The sequence below is a fragment of the Onychomys torridus genome, chromosome 17 (genome assembly GCF_903995425.1).
Source record: "Onychomys torridus chromosome 17, mOncTor1.1, whole genome shotgun sequence".
Taxonomy (NCBI): Eukaryota; Metazoa; Chordata; class Mammalia; order Rodentia; family Cricetidae; genus Onychomys; species Onychomys torridus.
The window spans coordinates 34233926-34255829 of NC_050459.1; the positions used below are offsets into that span (position 1 = coordinate 34233926).

Below are 21904 nucleotides of genomic sequence, written 5' to 3' on the forward strand. Positions count from 1 at the left end.
CACTTCCTGTCAGCTAGTTGCTGACTCAGCCTCCTGACTGCAGGTGAATTTTATTTAATAAAACACTTCTTTGCTTCATTAAACAAATGTTCCAGAGCATAAACAAAAGTGATATACCTTAAAATACTATTCTGTAACAGCTATATAACTTATGTTTTAATATCTAAATTTTAAAGTAGTAAAGTATACCGACAAATATACATTTTAGTGTTTTTAACTGTAGGGAAGTTGAAAGGGGCAGAGAGTCTGATACCGAACCATGCAGGGCACTGCTCTAATTTCATAAATCTAGTTCTTTTCTATACATGTAAAATCCTACCAGCATAGATTCACTAAGTTGTTTCTCTTAGCTCTTGTCATAGTGGCCAATAAGCCATATTTTTGAGTTTAGTGAGTTTAATAAACCTTTTTTAAATCATGTTTTAATGTTCTAAGTGACAGGTAAAATGCAAAAATCTTCAAAATAGGTCAATAAAACAAGAGTAAGTTGTTAATCTAGCATCTTTTGAGGTTATTTCTTGTTTGAGTAAGGGAAATGCACTGTGGTGTTTTGTTTTGTTTTTTTAAATACAGTTTTCCCAGTGCAGTTTGTAACTGCTTACTGTCAATTCAGTTAGAAAAAGCCGTAATGACAGATCCTTGTCCTGGGACCACACTGATACACAAGCATGTATGTCTGGTACCCATTTCCAGCTAAACAATACTTTATTATCAGCAAATTATTAGCAGTGGCCAGTGTTGTCTAGTTAGTTGTAAAGCTGGCTAAAATGTAAAAATACCTTTGAAAGATTTCTCGTGCATGCTATAGTTCTAGTATTCCCTCCCAATTTCCTGTCTATTTGCCTGAGATGGGATCTCACTGTGCTGTCCAATCAGGCCTTGAGCTCTTGGGATCAGGCAGACTCCTGCCCTGGATTCTAAAGTATCTGGTAATATAGCCACAGGCACCACACCTCACGATCTCCACTTTTTAAAAGTAAGACAGAAAAAAAGAGAAAAGTTCTATTACCCTGCCATAGTACATCTTCTTCTCTCAGTAACCAAAAGATCTGTAAGCCTAATAACTTGAGTGTTCATTGAATGTCCAGACAGAAGCTGATTTTCATTATTTTTGTTTAGAGTTTCAGGTTAGGCTTGTAGTTTTTAACCTGAGAAATTCCATCACACGAGCCAATAATGAGATGAAAATGAGTGAGTGCCCTGCCCTTGTAAGCATTAAATGCACCTTATCTTTCTTAGTAGACACAGCTGTCAAATCCTGGGATAGGTTTACAACATTTGATTTAAACAGTTACATATATTTTTTACAAGCTTTATATTAAAGTTTGTATCTACAGGTATGGATAAGTTTATTTTGATTTTGTTAGTCAAACAAGATGGATGAAAAAACAACTAATTTCTAATTTAGATAAGCATTTAAAAGGTTACTACAAATTTACAAAGATCTCCATGTACCACTTCACACAAAGTGTAAATAAAAATTTTATGTCATTCTTTCGTTGAAGTTAATGTATGCCCCAACAAAGAGGCAGACGAGATTGGAGAGCCCGATTCTTTTTGACATAGCCACATTGTGCTAAGAAACAGGTTATATACCATTTCATCCCTAAAAGCACCATGGCTCTGCTAGCTGCGTAATGTAATACTGTTGTGTACAGTAGAAAGACAATAAAGATAAGTGAATGGTCTCCCTTCTCGGTTAACAGAGACGTAAAGCACGTAAGTTATTGTTCACTGTGACAATTCTTTAGATTTATGATGTTGTTCTTAAAACTTCTACAGGTACTTAAAACAGATACTGAGGAACTCGTCTCCAGAAGCTACTGGGATACCCTGAGACGTAACACAAGTCAAGCACTCTTTTCAGACCTCGCAGAGGTACAATGAAACCTCCATGTGGTCCTTGCACTAGGTCCATTTTTTAAATCTAATCTTTGTTTGCTTTCAAGATGAAGCAAAAACAATGTACTATTTGTTTTTCTATTTCTTTTCTTTTTTGTAGTAAATTGATAAGTACTATGTGCCATATATATAATTACTATACAGAAAGAATATTTCAATACATTTATTATACTGACAAGAGATGCCTGTTATTATTGTCTGTGTTGACTGAACTTGTTTATTATATAAAGCATAACTTTCCAACTTATTTAAAAGGAAATAATAGTAAGTCTTAATTAAGGACCACTTCCTAGAAACTTGAAATAGTAATACAGATTTGTAAATTCACTGAAACTATTTATCCTCCAACATAATAGTGTTACATGAAATACTAAAAGGCATCACTTATAAAATATGGCTGGCTCTTATGTTAGATTTTAACAATTAAACTTCCTCAACTAACAGTGAACAATTTACCAAGGGCAGGGGTGCAGACGTATGAGATGGTGTGATAGGAATATTCAGTCAAGAAGTGGAGAGGTTGTTTACCATTATATTACTTAAGATTGCCGGTCCATGTTTAAATAAAAATCCAACCAGCTCAGATTCTGTTTTCTTATTGTTTGAATTTGATGCTGGTAGACACTTCAGTGCTGCACTCGGGATGGACTGCCTCTCTTCCTCTATTCCTGTAGTGCCACCATCAGCAGGCTTTAAATCTTAACTTTAAACTTAGCATCTCATTTCTAAACATTAACTGTATGATTCAGTGTTAGAGTGCTTGACATGCAAGTGTGAGGACCTGAGTTCAATCCTCCTGCATCCACAGAAAGGGCTGGTGCAAAAGCACATTATATATTCTTTAGTGCCAACAGTGAAGAGGAGGAGGAGGAGACAGTTGCTGCTGCTTGCTGGCTGCAATCTACCTGCATTGGCAAAGCCCAAGTTCATTGAGAGACCCTGTCTTAAAAAAAACTAAAGTACATCACAATCATTTTTTACTTCTTTTTCTTTTCTCTTTCTTTAAACTTTGAGGTGAAGCCTTATTTAGAGATTGATTATTTCTGTTACTGCACTCCTACATTTCTATATTGTAGAAAATGAGAATTAACTGTGTCACAACTTATTATAATTTCTCACGTTACTTTGGATACTAGTATGACAGAATTATTTTTAGTACCTTATTTCAAGATTTGGCTGATTCAGAAGGAAAGCTTAGAAATTTGCTTATGTCTTCATTACATATAATATACAACTCTTAAAATATTAGAGGTAAATTAGATCTTAGCCTCTCGTTTTCTCATTCCACTGTGGTGATAGACTGTGAATCCTAATAAAATTTGCCTGAGGATCAGAGAACAGAACAAGCCACTAGATTAAACATAGAGGCCAGGCAGTGGTGGCACACATCTTTAATCCTAGCACTTTTAATTCAAAGCTACCTAGGAGTATGTGAGATTGACTCAGTCTAGGAGAGAGACAGAGCCAGGCAGTGGTGGCACACACCTTTAATCCCAGCACTTGAGACCTCATGCCTTTGCTTAGGAAGCACATGTTTCTTTAATCCCAGCACTAAGAAAGAAGTGAGATGACTGAGTGGAGAAAGGTATATAAGGCATGAGGAGACAGGAACTAAGGTCCCTTTTCGGCTAAGGAAAGCTTTCCGGCCAAGGATTCAGAGGCTTTCAAACAGGATTCCTGGAGTTGGTGAGGTGAAGCCTGGCAATGGTTTGTTCCTTTGCCTCTCTGATCTTCCAGCATTTACCACAATATCTGGCTCCCGGTCTTTATTAAAAGACCATTATAGGTTTTGAGCAACATTCCACAGCAGCTTACAACTATTGGTATTTTAAGTTATAGAGAAATCATGTTTTTAAAATTACTGTACAATTATATAAAGAAAATTTGCATATGTCACAGCTGGCACCAATTTCTGACAAAAATAATTCAGAATACAATATGACAGGTATATCATACAATTACTGAAATCAGTTTATCAATACCAGTGTTCTAAAAATTATTTTGATTTTTACAAATAAAATTTAACTTTTTTATGCTATTAAGTTCTAATTATATATTGGATTATTCAGAAACTTCATTGTATTATGTTTAAAGGTTTCCCTTTGCTAGAGATTAAAGTTATTTTCACTTTGTAATCAATAGAATTTGTTAAAAGACTATGTTAAAACTTTATTTATTTAATTTTGTATTTTTTGGTTTTCTTTGAAATAGGGTTTCTCTATGTAGCTTTGGAGCCTGTCCTGGAACTCACTTTGTAGACCAGGCTGACCTTGAACTCCTAGAGATCCTACTGCCTTTGCCTTCTGAGTGCTAGGATTAAAGGCATGCACCACCACCACCACCACCACCACCACCACCACCACCACCACCACCCAGCAAAACTTTATTTTTATAGTTTGATGAATTTGTATTTTATATAAATTTTGAAATTTAAAATAACTTTGGTCATGCATTTATTATTGGGCTAAGGACTGAACCATGCTAACACATACTACCATGGACTGATACCCCACTACCTCTGAACTATATCCTCTGAGCTTTTATATAACTTTTAGCCAAAAAAAGAAGATTTAGATAGTGAATTTGTGTGTTAAGGGCCCATGAGGGTTTCTTTGGTTTTTTTCACTTTGTTATGAAAACATCTGAATTCATTTTTTAACAATAAGCACAAGAATCAGAAGGATAAAGTCTTTTATTTTTGCTTCCACCTTCTTGTAATTTAAGTTATGTAAATTGCTGGGATACCAAGAACACTGGGATACTTTTCAGTGGCTCCAGGGCTCAGTTTTCCTAAGGGAATGGGGTCTCCATTTGCATTTTTGGGTGTTGTGTTTTGTTTTGTTTTTTCTCTAATGTCCAGTGTTACTTACCCCTCTGCTGAACTGGATTACCTGAATGAGTGCAAACTGAAGCTAATAAGATTGGACACTGAAGACTGGGAGTGAGGGTCTTCCCTGCTCAGTGAGGTCATTCCAGCAGCCTGTGTACACAGTCCTCATCTTAGGCTAGCATCATCCTGACATGTGGGGACGTCCCAGCACTGAAGGCAGTACTATATTACCATGTCCCCTCACTTGTGGTGCTCCTGCAACCTCTCAACTTGAAAGTCTTGCTTGAAGTTTATACAGATTTAATTTCAGTAACAAAGAAGTAAGCATGAACCATGTAACAATCTTTTTTTTCCATTATCTTTGAAAATTACTTTCTTTTTGCCATCTAAGTCATGTGTCAACTTCTTAAACTTGACAAAAATAAGTAAAACATGATCAGAATAGATTATATGAAAACAATTTTCAACTAAGAAACAGGAAAAAATCCTGCTTCATTTCTTTAGCTTCCAGACAGGTGCACTGGTTTTTCATGCTAATAGGCTAGTGTCTACTCTTAAGCTCAACTTGAGCATGCCTCCAAGATCTCTGTGACCACCCTGTTTACAGCTAAGCTCTTCAGAGCAAAATAAATTGATTGAGTGAGACTATACAGAAATCATAAAAGTATATTTGATTAACATCAATTGATTTTCCCAGTGATGTTTGCACCTGTGACTACCAAAAGGAACATGTGTACATATTTTATTTATTTTTATCTATCTTCATAGTGTAGCATTTTCCTCCAAGTTGTTATGGACAAGATTGTCAATGAAGTCGATACCTCTGATTTGAAATCCTGTCATTTTCCCACTAGACAGTCTACCTCCTCCACCCAGTTACTGCTGAATTAGTGTCTTTCAGGGTTAGTCTTTCCTTGTGTGGCACACTGAAAGAAGGGCTGGTATCTCCCTCATTATTTGACATTCATAATATGCTTTTCAAACAAATATTTTTAAGATAGTACTCAGCTACCTGTATTATTTTCTCCACTAACAACCAGATGGGGCTGTTATCCAATCTTCAGAGACATTGTAGCATAAGTAGGCTTTCCTCAGGGATTTGGACCACTGAGGATACATTGGACTTCTCTGTAAATTAAAATGAGAATGGGTACTAGGGTTCTTTCAAAGTCTAAGGAAGCTGTATACTGGAGACCAGTAAGAAAATCCATACTTAATTATTAAAGAATGGGTAATTACTGAAGAATTTAAATAATTTTAACTTATTTTAAGTACAGATTCTCTACAAGATAAGAGGTTTTGGCATTTTGAGGGGAGTGTTGGATTTGGGTTTGGATTTATTTTTTTGAAATAGGGTTTCATATAGCACTAGCTAGCATGGAACTTAGTAGGTGGCTGAGGCTGGCCTTGAGTTCTTGATTCTCCTATCTCAGCCTCCCAAGTTCTGGAATTAAAGTCATGTGCAGTCACACCTGTCTCAGTTTTTAAGAAGGACATGAATAATCCAAGTAGCATGGATCACTTTTTAGAAAGCAGTTTAATGAGTGAAAGAGGGCCATCTAAGAGGGGAAGTGGGCAATCTAACTCTGCCATGTGCTGATCAGTAGTAGAAAATAATATTGGTCCAAGAGAAAGGAAGTGAGGTCCGACTAATGATGAAAACTAGAAGAACTACCTTTGTGAAAGACAGGGAAGAGCATTTTGAGGAATCAAATTAATATCAAAATGTACCTTATGGATGATGAGTGAGACACAACTGCCATGAGACCCATCCCTTTTAGAAAACCATTCTGCTTCGTGACTTCTGCTCAGTGCTATTTCCGTTCCTCACCTTCAGTGATGTAACAACTGCTTACTAATGTTGAAAATGGTGGCACTGCCTCCTTTCCTTACATTTCCTGTGAGTTGTAATCAGTTGGATTTCCTGACCTGTGTACTTGAATCTATAAAGTAGGCATGGGTTGATGCCAAAGTAGATAGGGAAGGGGAAGAAAGGGAAAGGCTAATGAAGCACTGAAGTGGGAAGTTGCGGAAAGTAATTCCATCCTGTGAGGGCCGTAATCAGAAACATTAGGAGTGTGTGTGCTGAAACATAGTTTATTAAGTTGAGTGGAGAATGGAAATCCTGCACAATTAACTTCTTGACCATTCAACAAATTACATCATGTTTTGTGTTGAAAAAAGTAGAGTGACAAATTACTGCTCTAGTTCCTCTTTCTAAAAGCAGCATCACATCTTTAAAATCAGTTGTTACATAATATATGTGGTTAGAAGAAGCTGTTTTATGAAAGGTTGGGTTCATTCCCTGTCATCTCCATATAGTCAGTATTTTTGGAGAATATCCCTCTTTTGAATGAATTTTTCAGGTTGTTTAGGAAAAAACCTAACTACTTAAATAAAAGCAGCATAATTAAATGATGTCTAAATAACTAAACTATTTTAGATAATACAAAGTGTTGGTACCCTATATGCATAATAATTTCAGAGAGAATATTTTTAAAATATAACTATGACTTTAACATTTTCTAGAATAAAGATAAGTATTGCTCAAATTTCTGTTTTTAAAATTTGACCACTTTTGTTAGTTATATTCAGTTATGTCCATGATTATAGCCTTTGCTCTTCATTCTAATGTTTGTACGTTACATTCTTGGTTTTTGAGATGTTTTTATTTTTATATGTAAAAGTATTTAGCCTGCATGTATATATGTGTACCATGTATGTGCCTAAGTCTGTGGAGATAAGAAGAAGGTTTTAGATGCCCTGGTGCTGGAGTTGTGGGTGGTTGTGAGCCACTTTGTGGGTGTTGGGAGCCAAATCTAGGTCCTCTGCAAGAGGAACAAGTGCTCTTAACCACTGATCCATCTCTCCAGCCTTGATGTATATTTTGATAAAATTCTTGGAGGGATATTGAGTATCCTGCTTTGCTTTTGTTTTTTCTTTTTATTGCTAAAATTAAATTATGTTTTTAAGCGTGCTGATGACATCACAAGCTTAGTAGCAGACACTACACTTCTGGTACACTTTTTTGGAAAGAAAGGAAAAGCTGAGCTCAACTTTGAAGATTTTTATAGGTAAGCTAACTTTCTGTTGAAAATGATTATAGACTGCTAAAGTCAAGTGATCCTGGGAAATCATCTAGTACAGTGATACTGTGCCACTCTGGTCTTAACAGAAAATACTCCATGGCCTATCAACTGGTACTGCTGTCTCTGGTTATATTTATGATATATGGTTACTGAAAGATAAAAATGAGAACATATGGATTATTATAGCTTGTGTATTTAGAAGAAAAGTCCTCAGTATCAATAAGCCACAGTAATAATGGCCAGCATCATTTCTACCCAACAAGGTACTGTTAATCATTTTGCAGATGGGCAGGCTCTGGCCCCAAGAAAGAAGCTGTATGTTCAGGTACCACTGTCACTGAGCAGTAATTCCTCAGTGTGAAGTTTTGAGCTATTATATAATTAAATTTTTTCCATGTAACCTTTTCTAGGACAGTAAACGTTTGATCATTTACCTTATTTATTTTTCATTATTTTATCACAGATTTATGGATAACCTACAAACAGAAGTTCTAGAAATAGAATTTCTTTCCTACTCTAATGGAATGAATACTATCAGTGAAGAAGATTTTGCCCATATTCTTCTACGGTATACTAATGTGGAAAATACATCAGTATTTTTGGAAAATGTGCGCTACAGTATACCTGAAGAAAAGGTGTTTAACCCCTTATGTTTATTTTGTTACATCCATTATATTGAAACATTATCCAGTAAATGGCATTTTTTATAGACTGATTAAATAATTTTATTAATTTAGCTCCTCTGTGAATTAAAAACTATTTTTTGATATGTTTCATTCTTTCCCTTTGTATCCCAAGGACTGTTAATTTTGAATTCAAGTAGAGATCCGTATTCTTAGAAATACTGAAAAATCTTTAAGACTATTTGGGTTTTTTTTCAAGTTATGACTATTATTATTTTTCAAGAGAATTCTGGTGAGTTAGGTATTTTGACTAGTAGGGATACGCATAAGGCAGCTGATATTGACATTATTCCTGTCACCCTCTGATCTTTTGGATAGCACCTCTAATAAAAGGTCATTTGAAAGGTGCCATTGCTGAGTGAATGATCTTATCTGCATTTGAAGTGAGGCTTTTCAACAAGCTTGGATGCCATGAATGGTTGAGAACCCAGGACAACTCCTTGTGTATTTGCTTGGTAGCCAATGTGGTGTCAGCCCTTTTGAGCAGTTGCATTATCTAGTGGTGTTTGAATGCTTCATTGCAACCAAATAGAAACTGCTGTCACAAGTATCCCTTTAAGCCTGGGATGTTTGGGATCGATTGCCTTCTGTTTGTTTATGGAAGGATCAGGTTAAACTGTTCAAGAAAACTTGCAAATAGTTTGAGTTTGTTTATAGAGTGGACACACTGTGACAGTGTTAACAATTCTCAGACTACTCTAAAGAATGGAAAGAAAAAAAGGGCTTGATGCATTTAGCTATTACTTTACATTATCTTTAATCAAAGGACTTTTATCTGTTTTACCCACTAAGCTGGATTTTTCTAACCAGTAGATAATTCCCTTGAAATAAAAATCATAAATTATGCTATTCAAGCTATATAATATTATATAGGACTTTTAATCTATTTGTTTTCTTTTTCTAAGGGAAACATGAAAAACTAATTCAGAAGATCAAATTGCAGGATGACCTTATAGAAACGTTTCATAGTTTTTTTTTACAATTAATTTTTATATCTAAAATTATTTCAAAATAAAAAAAATCTGAAGTTTTAAATTCAGCTTTTCTATAAACCTAACTTGTGGAAGTATCTGCAATTCTTATCATATGGTGATTGCTTGTTCTGGATTCTTCCATCATCTCTCAGAACAATCTTGCAGGCATTGGCATATTTCTTTTGGAAAAGGAAGAACTAAGGACTTTGGACACTTGTCCACTCAAAGTCAAGATTCTCTAAGCAAGTGATTCTTCTGCTGTACTCTACTGAAATCATTCCCTTCCATCCACCCTCATCCTCTTCTTCCCAGCAACAGAAAAGGAAGACAAGCTGATACCTGAATGGCACTTAACATTTCTAAACTAGTTTCATTTCCATTCACAGATATTAAATATAAGGCCTTATTCAAGGCACAAATGATATAATGACAAGATAGGCAAATCGTTGTTCAATTGAAATATATTTTACTAGAAAAACAAAATAAGTAACCAAACAGAGATGTACTTCCAAGTAAAGAGAAATGCTATGAAAAGGACCAAGAATATGGAGACTAAAAAGAAGGCAGGGTGTTAAGAGTTCTGAAGTAGCTTCGAACAGAGCCTGTTACTAATCATCCATGCCAAAATCAGACAAAGAGTACTTTAGACACGGGGAGCAATAAATGGCAAGGGCCTGGGGACAGAACATGCTTAGTTTATTTAAGAAAATGCTTTGACATTTTATAAATAACCAGAAAAATAGCAGGTGATGAGAAGGGAGCATTAGACACGTGCCGGGTCTGATAGAACTCAGGAAACTAAAAAAGGGGCCTTAGATGTAATTCTAATGGTGAAGCTAAGAGTAAATAGAAAGCTGTCACCATGCTTATAAATTTTAATGATGGGGGTCTGGAAAAGTACCTTCCTCACTAGTTCCCTGGCCGCCTAGCACTTCCTTACCGATGCTCCTCTTCACTTGCCCCTGCAGTCAAAGCTAGGATTTGGGAAGCTAGAACTGTTGGCTCTCTGCCTTTTTTCTTTTTTTCCCTGTATATTTCTTGATTACTTAAATTTTGCTGATTATATCCAAAGCTGAGATGCATTATTTTTATTTCAAATGCTGCTCCTACTTAACTGAAGTAACACCAGTGGTCAAAATGCAGCCATGAACCATCCCAGCACAGGTGGTTCTGAGCACACTCCTTCATTGTTTGGTGCCCTCTTGTGTGGACCCCTCAGTGCCATCCTCTGAGGTCACTGCACTTCCCCTGGTGACTTGGCTGCATGTGAATGACTGAATAGGTTCAATCGATGACAGTTGATGCTTACTCAACATCCCAGTTTGTGCATTCTCATTATAAACATTGAGAGCCCGATGCCGAATCATGTGAAAGAATACATACACAAAGCAAGTATGTTTTTATGGGTTTCTTACAGGTTTAGGAAGTGGTATTTAGAGGATTATCATAACTGGAACTTTTCCAGTCGTTTTTATTGAAGCTCTTCTTGAAACTTGGTGTTGACAGGGCAATGTCTTAAAACAGTTTACTATTATCTGAGGAGCAGCACTAACCAATAGAAATGTCTGAGTGAGTCCTGCAGTTTAGATAGAGAATTTTTCCAAGTGTTCCTGGAGTGCTTGCTTATGAAATATGTGGCAGATCCTAATGTTTCCCTCTATTAAGTATGTTGCACTTACTTTAATACATTTGTCAATACTAATTGTTTCACATTTACTTTCCCAAAATAGGGCATCACGTTCGATGAGTTCAGGTCATTTTTCCAGTTTCTGAACAACTTAGAAGACTTTGCAATCGCTCTCAATATGTATAACTTTGCAAGCCGTTCTATAGGACAAGGTAAGAAACCTTTCTTCAAAATTTGAAAGGCAAAACATCCCCACCTTGTTCCCAGAGACTTTGGAAGAGGCTAGGGAGGTATGTTTGATCGTGCATCAGCTTACCTGAAAGTCTGGTTTTATAATTTCTGTGGGAAATCAGTGCTGAAACTTAAAAGTATGCAGACTCTAGGGGAATATGCTGTTTTCTTACTGGGCTTGTTTTTGCCTTTTAATTTCATATTATGAGGAAGAACTAATAATGTTTATTGTAAAAGGTCTAAGAAGAAACCTTGCGGCTACTTGGTAACGTCAGGGAACACATGGCAGCCTGTAGAAGCTGCTGCTGGCCATTCACCAGCTCCACAAATTCTCACTGATCTTTGCCTAATCAGAAACCAGAAATACATGAGCAGAGCCACTTACCCATTAACCTAAATTAATGAATTTTTGAGACTGATATATAAAATTGATTACCTTCTTTAATTTTCAAAGAAATACATCTGTCATATAATTTCAGATATTGATGTCTTCAGGACTACCTCACCCCTTGCTCATGGGTTGACTAAAAAGCTAAATACTTTTTCCAGGATTCTCTTCCTTGCAACCATGTCCTTATTAAAACTTCTTGCTGTATAGGGTCTGATTGTGTCTTTAAGGCAACTTTACCTGCCTCTGCCAGAATCTACTATGTTAGATCTCAAATTATAGTCTTCAGTTTTTTTTATTCTCAAATTCTAGGGAAAAGCCAAACTACACCCCATCAACATTAATGATAATTACTTCTCTCATTGAACTATGAGGGCCTGGATTCAAATCGCCAGCTTCAAAAACACTCAATACCCACATGTTAATGTCTGTTGTATAGCCTCATTTTATTCACTGAATTAAAAGAAACCTGAAAATTATTTCATTCTTTCTCTAAACTATATGCTCAAACATTGGGAGGCATTCACAAATGATGTATTTTATCACAAATTATACATATGGCATAATATTTATATCACAAACGATATAAATATATCATATTTAATATGTAGTATATGTTACTAGAATAATATATCCTTTAAAAGAAATTAGTTTATTTGGTTCAGAGCAGAAAGTTGCTTTCTTATTTTTCTGGAACTAGGAAACAAGAAAAATTTTATTGTGTCGCTTTTTCAAATGTTTGGAAGAGTATCTTTTGCCTCTGCTGCTATCGGCACGTCAGTTCAGGCCGTTACTTCTCAAAAGGTACTTGGAGTAGCCACCGAAGTGGCATTCCTTCTGCTAGCTAGTCCTGAAACACATGGAAGACCCCCTCAAACAGAAATCAACCTTTCTTTGCTATAACTGCTGTGGAAAACTGGAAGTTTTCTGTTGGAGAGTGGACAGGTTCCGGACCTCACCGCCTATGCAGGCCTTTCCCGGCTCCCCAGTCCTGTGTTCTCCCTCACCAGGACATCCCATTGTCCACACACTGCAGTCTCTGCTCCCTCACAGCACATGCTCCTTCAGTTCTCTCATGCCTACTGCTGAAACCATCCTCCCTTTGTGGCTTAGCTCAGTAAATAATCATAGCCTTTGAAATCACCCCTGCCCCTTTCTTCCTCCTCCCTCGTCCACACTGTAGACAGAATTAATCTCTCCTCTCCAGATTCTCAAGAGCACTTTTCCAGAATGTTCTGCGGGATTCTGTATAATGGTTATATCTGCCAATCTTGTCTCCCATCTGAACTGTGTCTTGGGAATTATTTATCTTAATAACCTCTAAAGTGTCTCTTACTGACAGTAGCTACTCCTTCAACATTCATTGATTGAGAGTGTATTAATAACCCACAGAGCCCCATCTCGTTCATTAAAACCACAGTGTCTTCTTTTTCCCTAAGAGACAGTGAAAGTCATGTGTTATCCACCATCGTGGCTCATGTTTAGGGGAAAAAAAACATCTTACTGCCTTTGCAGTAATTGGCATCATCTACTAAAAGATACTGCATTTTCTTTTTTGTGACTCTTACCTAGATGAGTTTAAGCGTGCTGTCTACGTAGCTACTGGACTGAAACTTTCACCACATTTGGTGAACACCGTCTTCAAGATTTTTGATGTTGACAAAGATGACCAGTTAAGTTATAAAGAATTTATTGGAATTATGAAAGACAGACTCCATAGGGGATTCCGGGTAAGTCTGCAGATTTCAAGCCTATTGATAACTCTTTTTAACTCTAAGTTCAAAAAGAATTTGTGAAATTTTAAGGTTATAAATATTAAATGGTTTTTTTTAACTAAGATTATATAGGCCTTACTTACTTTAGAAACAATGCAAGGTGATAAAAGATAATTTTTATTTTATTTTTTTAACCTAAATTTTTTCACTTTACATAATAACCACAGTTCCCCCTCCTTCCCCTTCTCCCACTTTCCTCCAACTCCCCCCACCCCCATCCACTTCTCATGGGGAGTAAGGCCTCCCTTGGGGAGTCAACACAGGCTGGCATACCTTGTTGGGGCAGGACCAAGCCCCTCCCCCCTGCATCAAGGCTGAGCAAGATATGCCACCAGAGAGAAAAGATTATATATATATAAAATTTGATTTTTAACTCTTTTTTCAGGTTTTGGGGGTTTTGTTTGTTTTGTTGGTTTTTTTTGGGGGGGGGCGGGGAGGGTGTTGAGACAGGGTTTCTCTGTACAGCCTTGGCTGTTCTAGAACTCACTTTGTAGACCAGGCTGGCCTCGAACTCACAGAGGTCCACCCACCTCTGCCTCCTTAGTGCTGGGATTAAAGGTGTGCACCACCATGCCCATTTACTTCATTTTCACAGTCAGCTAGGGAATACCTGCTGCTGTTTGGGGGCAGGGCATTGCCATTTGTTGTCATTTTCATGTAATCCTCTCATGGCTTCAGACTTGGGAGCTGACAGGAAACTGTCCTTGTTGCACACTGGATGTTCCCGTTAAGAAACTGAGGCTCTTAAATCACTGCATACACACTCCTACGAATAAAATAAACTGGAAATAATGTTTCCTGCATATTTTCCTGTTGACATACTAATAAATAACAGAAGATCATCTTCCCTTTTCTAAAAGACACTTTTTAAAATATCAACTATAATAGGGCTTAATAAGTGTCTACACTGCTAACATACTCCATGGACATTCCAGAAATAAAAGAGGAAAAAATCCTTTTAAAATTAACAGCTGCTGTAGTCAGTCAGAGATAAACATTTGAAGTATAGAAATCCACATATAGAAAAAGAAAGATTATCATCTTAGAAATTGTTATTCAAAGATTTGCTTAATGACTTTCTGCCCAAGCTGTCTTGGAGAAGATGCTGTTGTACATAAGTGCCATCTAGTGGTAGCTTGTTAACATTTCACATGACGCTACAGACACTTGTAAGGATGTACATAGAAATCCATTTATCTCTCCTCAAAAACAGCAAGGCTTAATTCAGTATGAACCCCACTGTAAGCCTCGGACACAGCTTTCCCTCTAAGTACCATGAGTCTCACTCTGTTCACTAATCTGTGTGAGCCTATGTTCCCATAGTGTTTTACTAGTATTTGCACATTTCTTACATGAACACGTTGTAGCGTAATTATCTTAATCCAGTTAATATAATGTTGTACTTCTTTGTAGTGTGAGGCGTCTAAATCTATTTTTTAAGCAGCTTTGAAACACACATGGTTACTAGCTATGGCCACCATTCTATGCAATTGATCTTGAAAATGCATTTTTCCTGTGTGACTGGAATTTGTACCTATGGTTCACTTCTTCCTGTATCTGCAAACCTTCCCAGCCTCTGAAAACCAGCATCCTGCTCTATGTCTATAAGTTTGGCTTACAGATTCGACATATAAATTAAATTATACTGGATCCCTCTCATATGCATGTGGACATTTGTAATCCTTTATTCCACAGGGTTACAAAACAGTCCAGAAGTATCCAACCTTCAAATCCTGCCTGAAAAAAGAACTTCACAGCAGATAAGTATGTTAACTTAGGTTTATTCTAATTTCCCAGTAATAATTGAGAGTAGATGCATTTTTATAACATTAAACAACAGATGGGAAGGGGTTAGGAGTAGGGCTCAGTGGTAGAGCACACGTTAAATCCCATGTTCCACAAGAGAAGAAAATAGCTGAAAGAAATGTAATTGTCACCTACAGGTTGGTGGAGACAGAGAGGGTGTCAGGGTTTAAAAACTGTGTGTTCAGGAGCTGAGGACAAAGCTTTGTTGGTAGAGTGCTCACCTGGCATGCATAAGGCTCTGGTTTGATCTCCGGAATCACAGGTGTAGTGGTACATGGCCCCTTCTCCCAACATTGGAAGTAGAAGCAGAAGAGTCAGAAAATCAGGGTCATCCTCAGCTACATATCCAGTTCCAAGCCAAGCTGGGATACATGAGACACTGTCTCAAGAAGGAAAAAGGAAGGAAGGAATTTTTTATGTTAAGTTTGTAGCTCGGTTCCAGTGCAGGTACTGTAATAGAGTAGCACCTAGGGAATTTGTGTTAGTTTTTTGAGGGAGTGTGGTTCTAAATGTTGCCACAAAAAACCGGCAGCTTTACTTTTAAAGAATGAGTTTAGGTGTGTGGCACTCTACTAAGCATTGTTCCTATTTAATTCTCCCACATTGGTATGTTCCTCACCCTTTTTGCATTGCTGAGAATCAAACCTAGTGCCATGGGCATGTGAGGCAGCCACTCTACCACTGGCTCTCCTCCCAAGCTCTGGAGTTTTGTGGTCTTGAAGTCATGATCTTCCTGCTTCTGCTTTCAGTACATGGTCTGTAGGCCTTAACAGCTGTGCCCCTGAGTAATTAAGGAAGTCTGTCCTATTTTTGTTCAAGTCAAAGAAATATCCCAAACTTGTAGACCCAAGAATGAAGATTGGTTCTGACTTTAAGCATCAATAATAACTGTATAATTTTGGTCAGTCATTTTAGGTCCCCATGGTGGAGGTTTTGCTGCTCATTTAGAATGAGAATATGTTCTTATGTATATTTCTTACTATTTCCCTCAAGCCTGAACCCTTTATGTGTTTCCCAAAATGGCTCCTCACGGAACTGGTAAACAGTTTTTAAGAGAAAAAACAAGTTGCTTTGTGTCTTTAGATTTCCACTGCTGTGATAAAATACTTCAGTAAAAGCAGTTTAAGGGGAAAGGGTTTACTCTGGCTCATGTTCTAAGGGTGCTCAGTCCGTCCTGGCAAGAAGGCAGCAGGAGCATGAAGCAGCTGGTCCCACCTCATCCGCAGTCAGAAAGCAGAGAGCAATGACTGCATACTGCTGCCTACTGCCCCGCCCCTTATATGGTTCAGAGTCCCAGTCAGTGGTGAGTCATCCCATCTCCAACCATGCAATCCATTCCACTCCCCACAAGCATGCCCAGAGGCTTGTCTCCTGGGTCATCTCAGATCCTCTCGAGTTGTCGACACTAACCAGCCATCACACTTTGTCAACTTTGAGAAATGTAAAAGAAATGGCCACATTACTGTGTTCCTCATAGATTGATCAGCTTTCACTGTGCTACTATTAGTTTTTGTCTTTCTGCAGAGAAGCTGCAGTATGAGTGTTTTGTGGGGTAGTTTGGAGGGCTAGTATTATATGGAATGCACTTGGGGAAGCAGTGGTCCAAGACATTGAGAGACAAGCAGGCTTATTTATCTGTTAAGGTAACTTGTGATTTAGCTACCTAGGGTCTTCCATACTTCTATTTTAAGAAACTGTGTACTGCCTTATGGAACAAGAACAACTCACTGAAGGACCAGTACCATCCCATTTATACATCTCTGTATATGGTGTCCCCATTGTACTTGTAATAGCATCACACAGACCCTACTGGTAATATGTATTAGTGTGTAGAACCATAGATCAAAATGATTACCTAAATCTATGCCTTTCTGAAACTGAGTACTAAAGAAGTTTCTTAACAAAATATGCACTGGGGGCAGTGAAATGTCTTAGTGGATAAATGCACTTGGCCCAAACAACTTGAACCTACATGATGGAAAGATAATAGACTCCCACATGCATACATTCAGATGCTGCCCCCATGCACAAATATGAATAGATAAATACAGTTTTTAAAAAGCTATGAATTTTTAAATACTTTATTTTTATATTTCATATGCTCAGTTTTTAATTAGATGCCTGACTGCTTCATGTAATTTTTGTGAAAATTTTGATTAATGTCATTACCTTAAGTTACATTACATAACTATTGCTTTGGCATTGTGGGTTGTCTTTTTTTTTTTAAACTAGATCCTCCTAAAACAAAGATTGAAAGATTATGATCTATGTGACAAGACAAGAAGCAAGTTTCTGAGTGTGGATCCAAGTGTGAAGTCAGAGCATGCAGAAAATAAAGGGAAAGTGAAATACCATGAAATTACATTTTTTTCCTTAAACTGAGTTTGTCAATGTGAAACAGAGGAGAACTGAATCTTCTAACTACAAGGTTTAACCCTGGGTTTGATCCCCAGTGCCACCAAGAGAACACTTACTGCAGATGCTTAATGTGATCAGTTGACCTTTCACCTTGACTGATGGAAGTCCGAACTTTTTCATTCCCTTCACAAGTACATGGGTAGTCCCAGTAACTGAGAATGTATTTAGATGTCTATTTATTTATTAGAAATGTCTTTATTTCAAAAGAATTTATGAATAATAGAATATAGATAGCTTAAAAGCAGAAACACATTTTCTTCTGGTTTGGACTGTAAACCTGTTTTCAGGCAATGAATATTGCTTCTGACTTGTCTTAGGGCCCTTAGACTTATTCGTAAGTCCTTGTTATTTACCTTGTATTTAGTTACACTGAAGTAATTTCAGAAAACAAGTGAAAATTTACTAGATAATATGATGGTTTACATTGTACTTTCAACTTTTAAAAGTACTTATGTGATATACACTGTTGGATTTGTGTAAATTTTTGTTTGTTTTTGCTCTTCTTTATGTGTTTTGTTTTATTTTTGTACCAAAGTCAACAGGATTTCAGGTATTTTATTTAAAAAACAATTTAGATTTTTTTTTTTTGAAGAAAACATAGTGACCACATGCTGATGCTAGAAGCCAGGACATTGGTAGTAGTAATTACCATGGGGTAAACGTGGTGCTGCTCCTAATTGCAAGTAGAATATGTGGAAATAATATTAGTAATGTACTGGATATTATTAACATATGTCTATAACATCAAAACTAATATAAGTGATTTAGAAGATTGATGTACATTTAATAGATAAAAGATAATCTTTTGTTTCTTGCAAAAGGACCACATGCAAAATTGATCCAAACAGCCAGTAGTGATGAATCATTTATATATAATTTGTTTTGTTGAAATAATATGTCTTAAAAAGGAAAATAAAACTTTCTGTTGAAAACAAAACACTTGAGAAAAACTAGCCAGGACAGTCACAACTCAAGGCCTACCTGGGCTGTAATACAAGCTCAGGGCACTTGGGCAACTTAGAAGAACCCTGCCAAAGATAAAAATGCTGGGCAAATAAGTAGCTGGCAGAGTTCTTGCCTAGCATGTGTGAGGCCTCAGGTGCCATTCCCAACACTGCAAACAGATTTTAAAAGAAGAAGAAGAAGAAAGAAAGAGAAGGAAGAGAGGGAGGGAGGGAGGGAGGGAGGGAGGGAGGGAGGGAGGGAGGAAGGAAGGAAGGAAGGAAGGAAGGAAGGAAGGAAAGAGGAAAAAGAAATCTTAGATTTTTCACATTAAAAAAGAATTTTAGAATACTTAATAGAACTTTGGCTACCTGATAAAACTGGTTTATACAAAGGTATTATAAAATAAAGCAATGAGTTTAAGTTAATATATTTATATATTGCAGGTATTATGTTATTAATCTAATGTCTAAAAGATTAATAGATTCATTTATCTTCTTCCATAAGACTTAATTAGTATAAGTTGCATACACTCCAACCATTACTTTCTTTTGCATATGAAAATAGGAAACACTGGCTTTATTTTTCTAAGTTATTGACTGTGAACCTGATCTGCATCAGCTTATTTATAAAAGTAATGTTATTTCAGGGTTATTAGTATTGATTTTGTGTTTTTTAGACTTTTCCACACTCTTTGTCTGGTATTATTTATTGCACCAATATAGAAATATATTGTACAAAATAGTATAGTATACTTATTTAATTTCACCTGCTTTGAAATTTTAGTCATTTGATGTCTAGACTGAGATGCCTACCTACCTACCTACTCATTTATCATGCCTCAGGCCTGGAACGTTCTTGGTAATATATGGAAATGTAAAATAATTGAAAAAGTACAAATTATCTTTGGCATTTATCATAAATAAATGGAAACCTTGTTAATATGGACTAAAAATTAAATAACCTATTTAAAGATCCTTTGTAAGTCGTGTCATTGTCCCAAGGAAATAACACCCATAATATGAGCATAGTCACTATTCTTTATTGTGAATGGGTCTGTTTGTAAGGTGGCAAGATAATATAAAATGAAAATAAATAAAATATTCTGATGAATTAACATGGTAAGAGAATAGTGAATTACAACAATTCCCTTTGTATCACTCTTAAACTTTTTTGTCTATAAAATGGAGGTAGAAATATCTCACTGGGGTGTTGAGTACATCAACTGAAATATTTTGAATGTTTTGCAAATAATGCACTAAATACATACATGTTAGCTTCAAATTTTTCCTCTACAAATTATACAGATTTGACAAACATTAAACTCTACATAAAATTTTAATGTTACGCTTTTTAAATAAACTCTACATGATAAGTGATACTTGGTACTTTTCAGAATAGTTTATAATAAATTGTTTTAGCTTAAAGTCTGATTATTACTATAGATCTTAAAGCTATTGTGTATATCAATGAACTAATTTCTTTCTGAAAATATTATTTCTTAACTTGGGAAATCTTTATGGGTTACAATTGATCTTAAATCCACTTCCATAGTTTCCTATGCCGTCAAAGAACTTACAAATACCTCTATAGATAGTAAACTGCAGAGTCTTGGAGCCTTCTCAGAGTGTTTCAGAGAGATCCCTATCGTATAGAACTATAGCTGTTAGTACTAGAAAGATTTTCAGAAAGCTGACATGTGACTTAACAGAGTCTATTTTGTTTCACAGAACCAAACATTTAAATGGCTTAAAATAAAGCCAAAACTATAGTAGCCCATGTTACTATTTTTTATAGGCATTAACTTGGTAAGAGAACACCTAGAAGTTACATTTTAAAAGTCTGTTAGTTATCTTTCTCTCCTGTTTTATTTTGGTTTGGTTTTAGTTTAATTAAAGTCTGACCTTGTAGCCAAGGATGTTGTTTTAGTTAGGGTTTTTATTGTTGTGAAGAGACACCATGAACACAGCAACTCTTATAAAGGAAAGTATTTAATTGGAGTGGCTTACATTTTCAGAGATTTAGCCCATTATCATCAGGACATGGTGGCATGCAGGCAGACATAGTGCAGGTGAAGTAGCTGAGTGTCCTACACTTTGACTTGCTGTTAACAGGAAGTGGTCTGTCTCACTGGGTGTGGCTTGAGCACATATGAGACCTCAAAGCCCCCACAGTGGCACACTTCCTTCTATAAAACTACACCTACTCCAGCAAGACCACACCTCCTAGTAGTGCCACTCTCTTTGGGGGCCATTTTCTTTCAAACCACCACAGATAGACTCAAATTCCTGGACTCTAGCAGTCCTTCGACCTCAGCCTCCTGAGTTCTTGGAATTTAGATGTGTGTCACCACACCTCATCCCACTTCTGCTATCAATAAATAAACAGTTTTTAAATTGCAGTGTTTGTATTCCCAAAGGATGTGAAACTGTGAATTGTATAATATTCAGTAAGTAAAATAAAAACCATAAGCATTAAGTATTATATTTTTTTCTTTTATGAGCAGCATTTTTACTTTCTTAGCAGTTCATAAAATAATGGCTTATCCCATAATGTCACATGTTGAATTCTGTGAAATATCTTTGTAATTAATTGTCTTTATGTTATAATAAATATTTTTGACATCTTAAAAATAAGAACATACCTATAAAATTGTAAGTATGCAATGCTTGTAGAACATAAAATGGTTACTAGGAAGGGGGGCTGCCTCCACCCCCTCTCCTGAGGTCAGTGGCTCCAGGGGCCCAGAATGACCAGCATGGCTACCAACCAGCCCCACAGCCAGGCCTTGGGTTGACCAACCCCAGCACCTACCCCATCTAGGACCTGCTGGAGCTGCTAAAGGGACCGGTTCTATGAAACAATACTTGAAAGATCGCAAAGACTCATGGCAGCCACAAGATGTCCCAGGGGAGTTCTGGTGAGGGTCCAGTGATGATGGTGTACCCGAATCCAGAGACCTTGAACCAGACCAGTGCCTCATTGCAATAAACTCTTGCCAGTAAAACAGATGGACAAAGAGGTGTACTATATGGTGCACTGAAGCCTCCATTGCCACCAGGACGAATGAAGAGATGTTGAAGAAGCAGGAAAGCAGAAGCAAAGAGATTTTTCTATTGTTGTGATTTGTGGCTTGGTTTGGTTTGGGTTTGGGTTGGTTTGTATGGTTTGTTTTTGCTTTTGTTCCCTTGTTTGCGTAGTTTGATTGGTTTCCTTACGTGGGGGTGTGGCAGGGATGA

The 21904-nt window shown here is 36.7% G+C and overlaps 1 protein-coding gene across 3 annotated transcripts in view; it reads left to right on the plus strand.

Moving 5' to 3' along the window:
- The window catches only part of Micu3 (mitochondrial calcium uptake family member 3), an 83213-nt gene extending 64577 nt beyond the window's left edge, over nucleotides 1–18636 (plus strand). For all 3 annotated transcript variants that reach the window (XM_036209334.1, XM_036209335.1, XM_036209336.1), the window contains 7 exons: nucleotides 1783–1878; nucleotides 7706–7806; nucleotides 8285–8456; nucleotides 11209–11317; nucleotides 13297–13454; nucleotides 15195–15263; nucleotides 17538–18636. In XM_036209334.1, coding sequence (XP_036065227.1) covers nucleotides 1783–1878; nucleotides 7706–7806; nucleotides 8285–8456; nucleotides 11209–11317; nucleotides 13297–13454; nucleotides 15195–15263 — 705 coding nt within the window. In that variant the 3' untranslated portion in view covers nucleotides 17538–18636. The remainder of the gene's footprint in view (nucleotides 1–1782; nucleotides 1879–7705; nucleotides 7807–8284; nucleotides 8457–11208; nucleotides 11318–13296; nucleotides 13455–15194; nucleotides 15264–17537) is intronic.
- Nucleotides 18637–21904: the final 3268 nt, after the last annotated feature.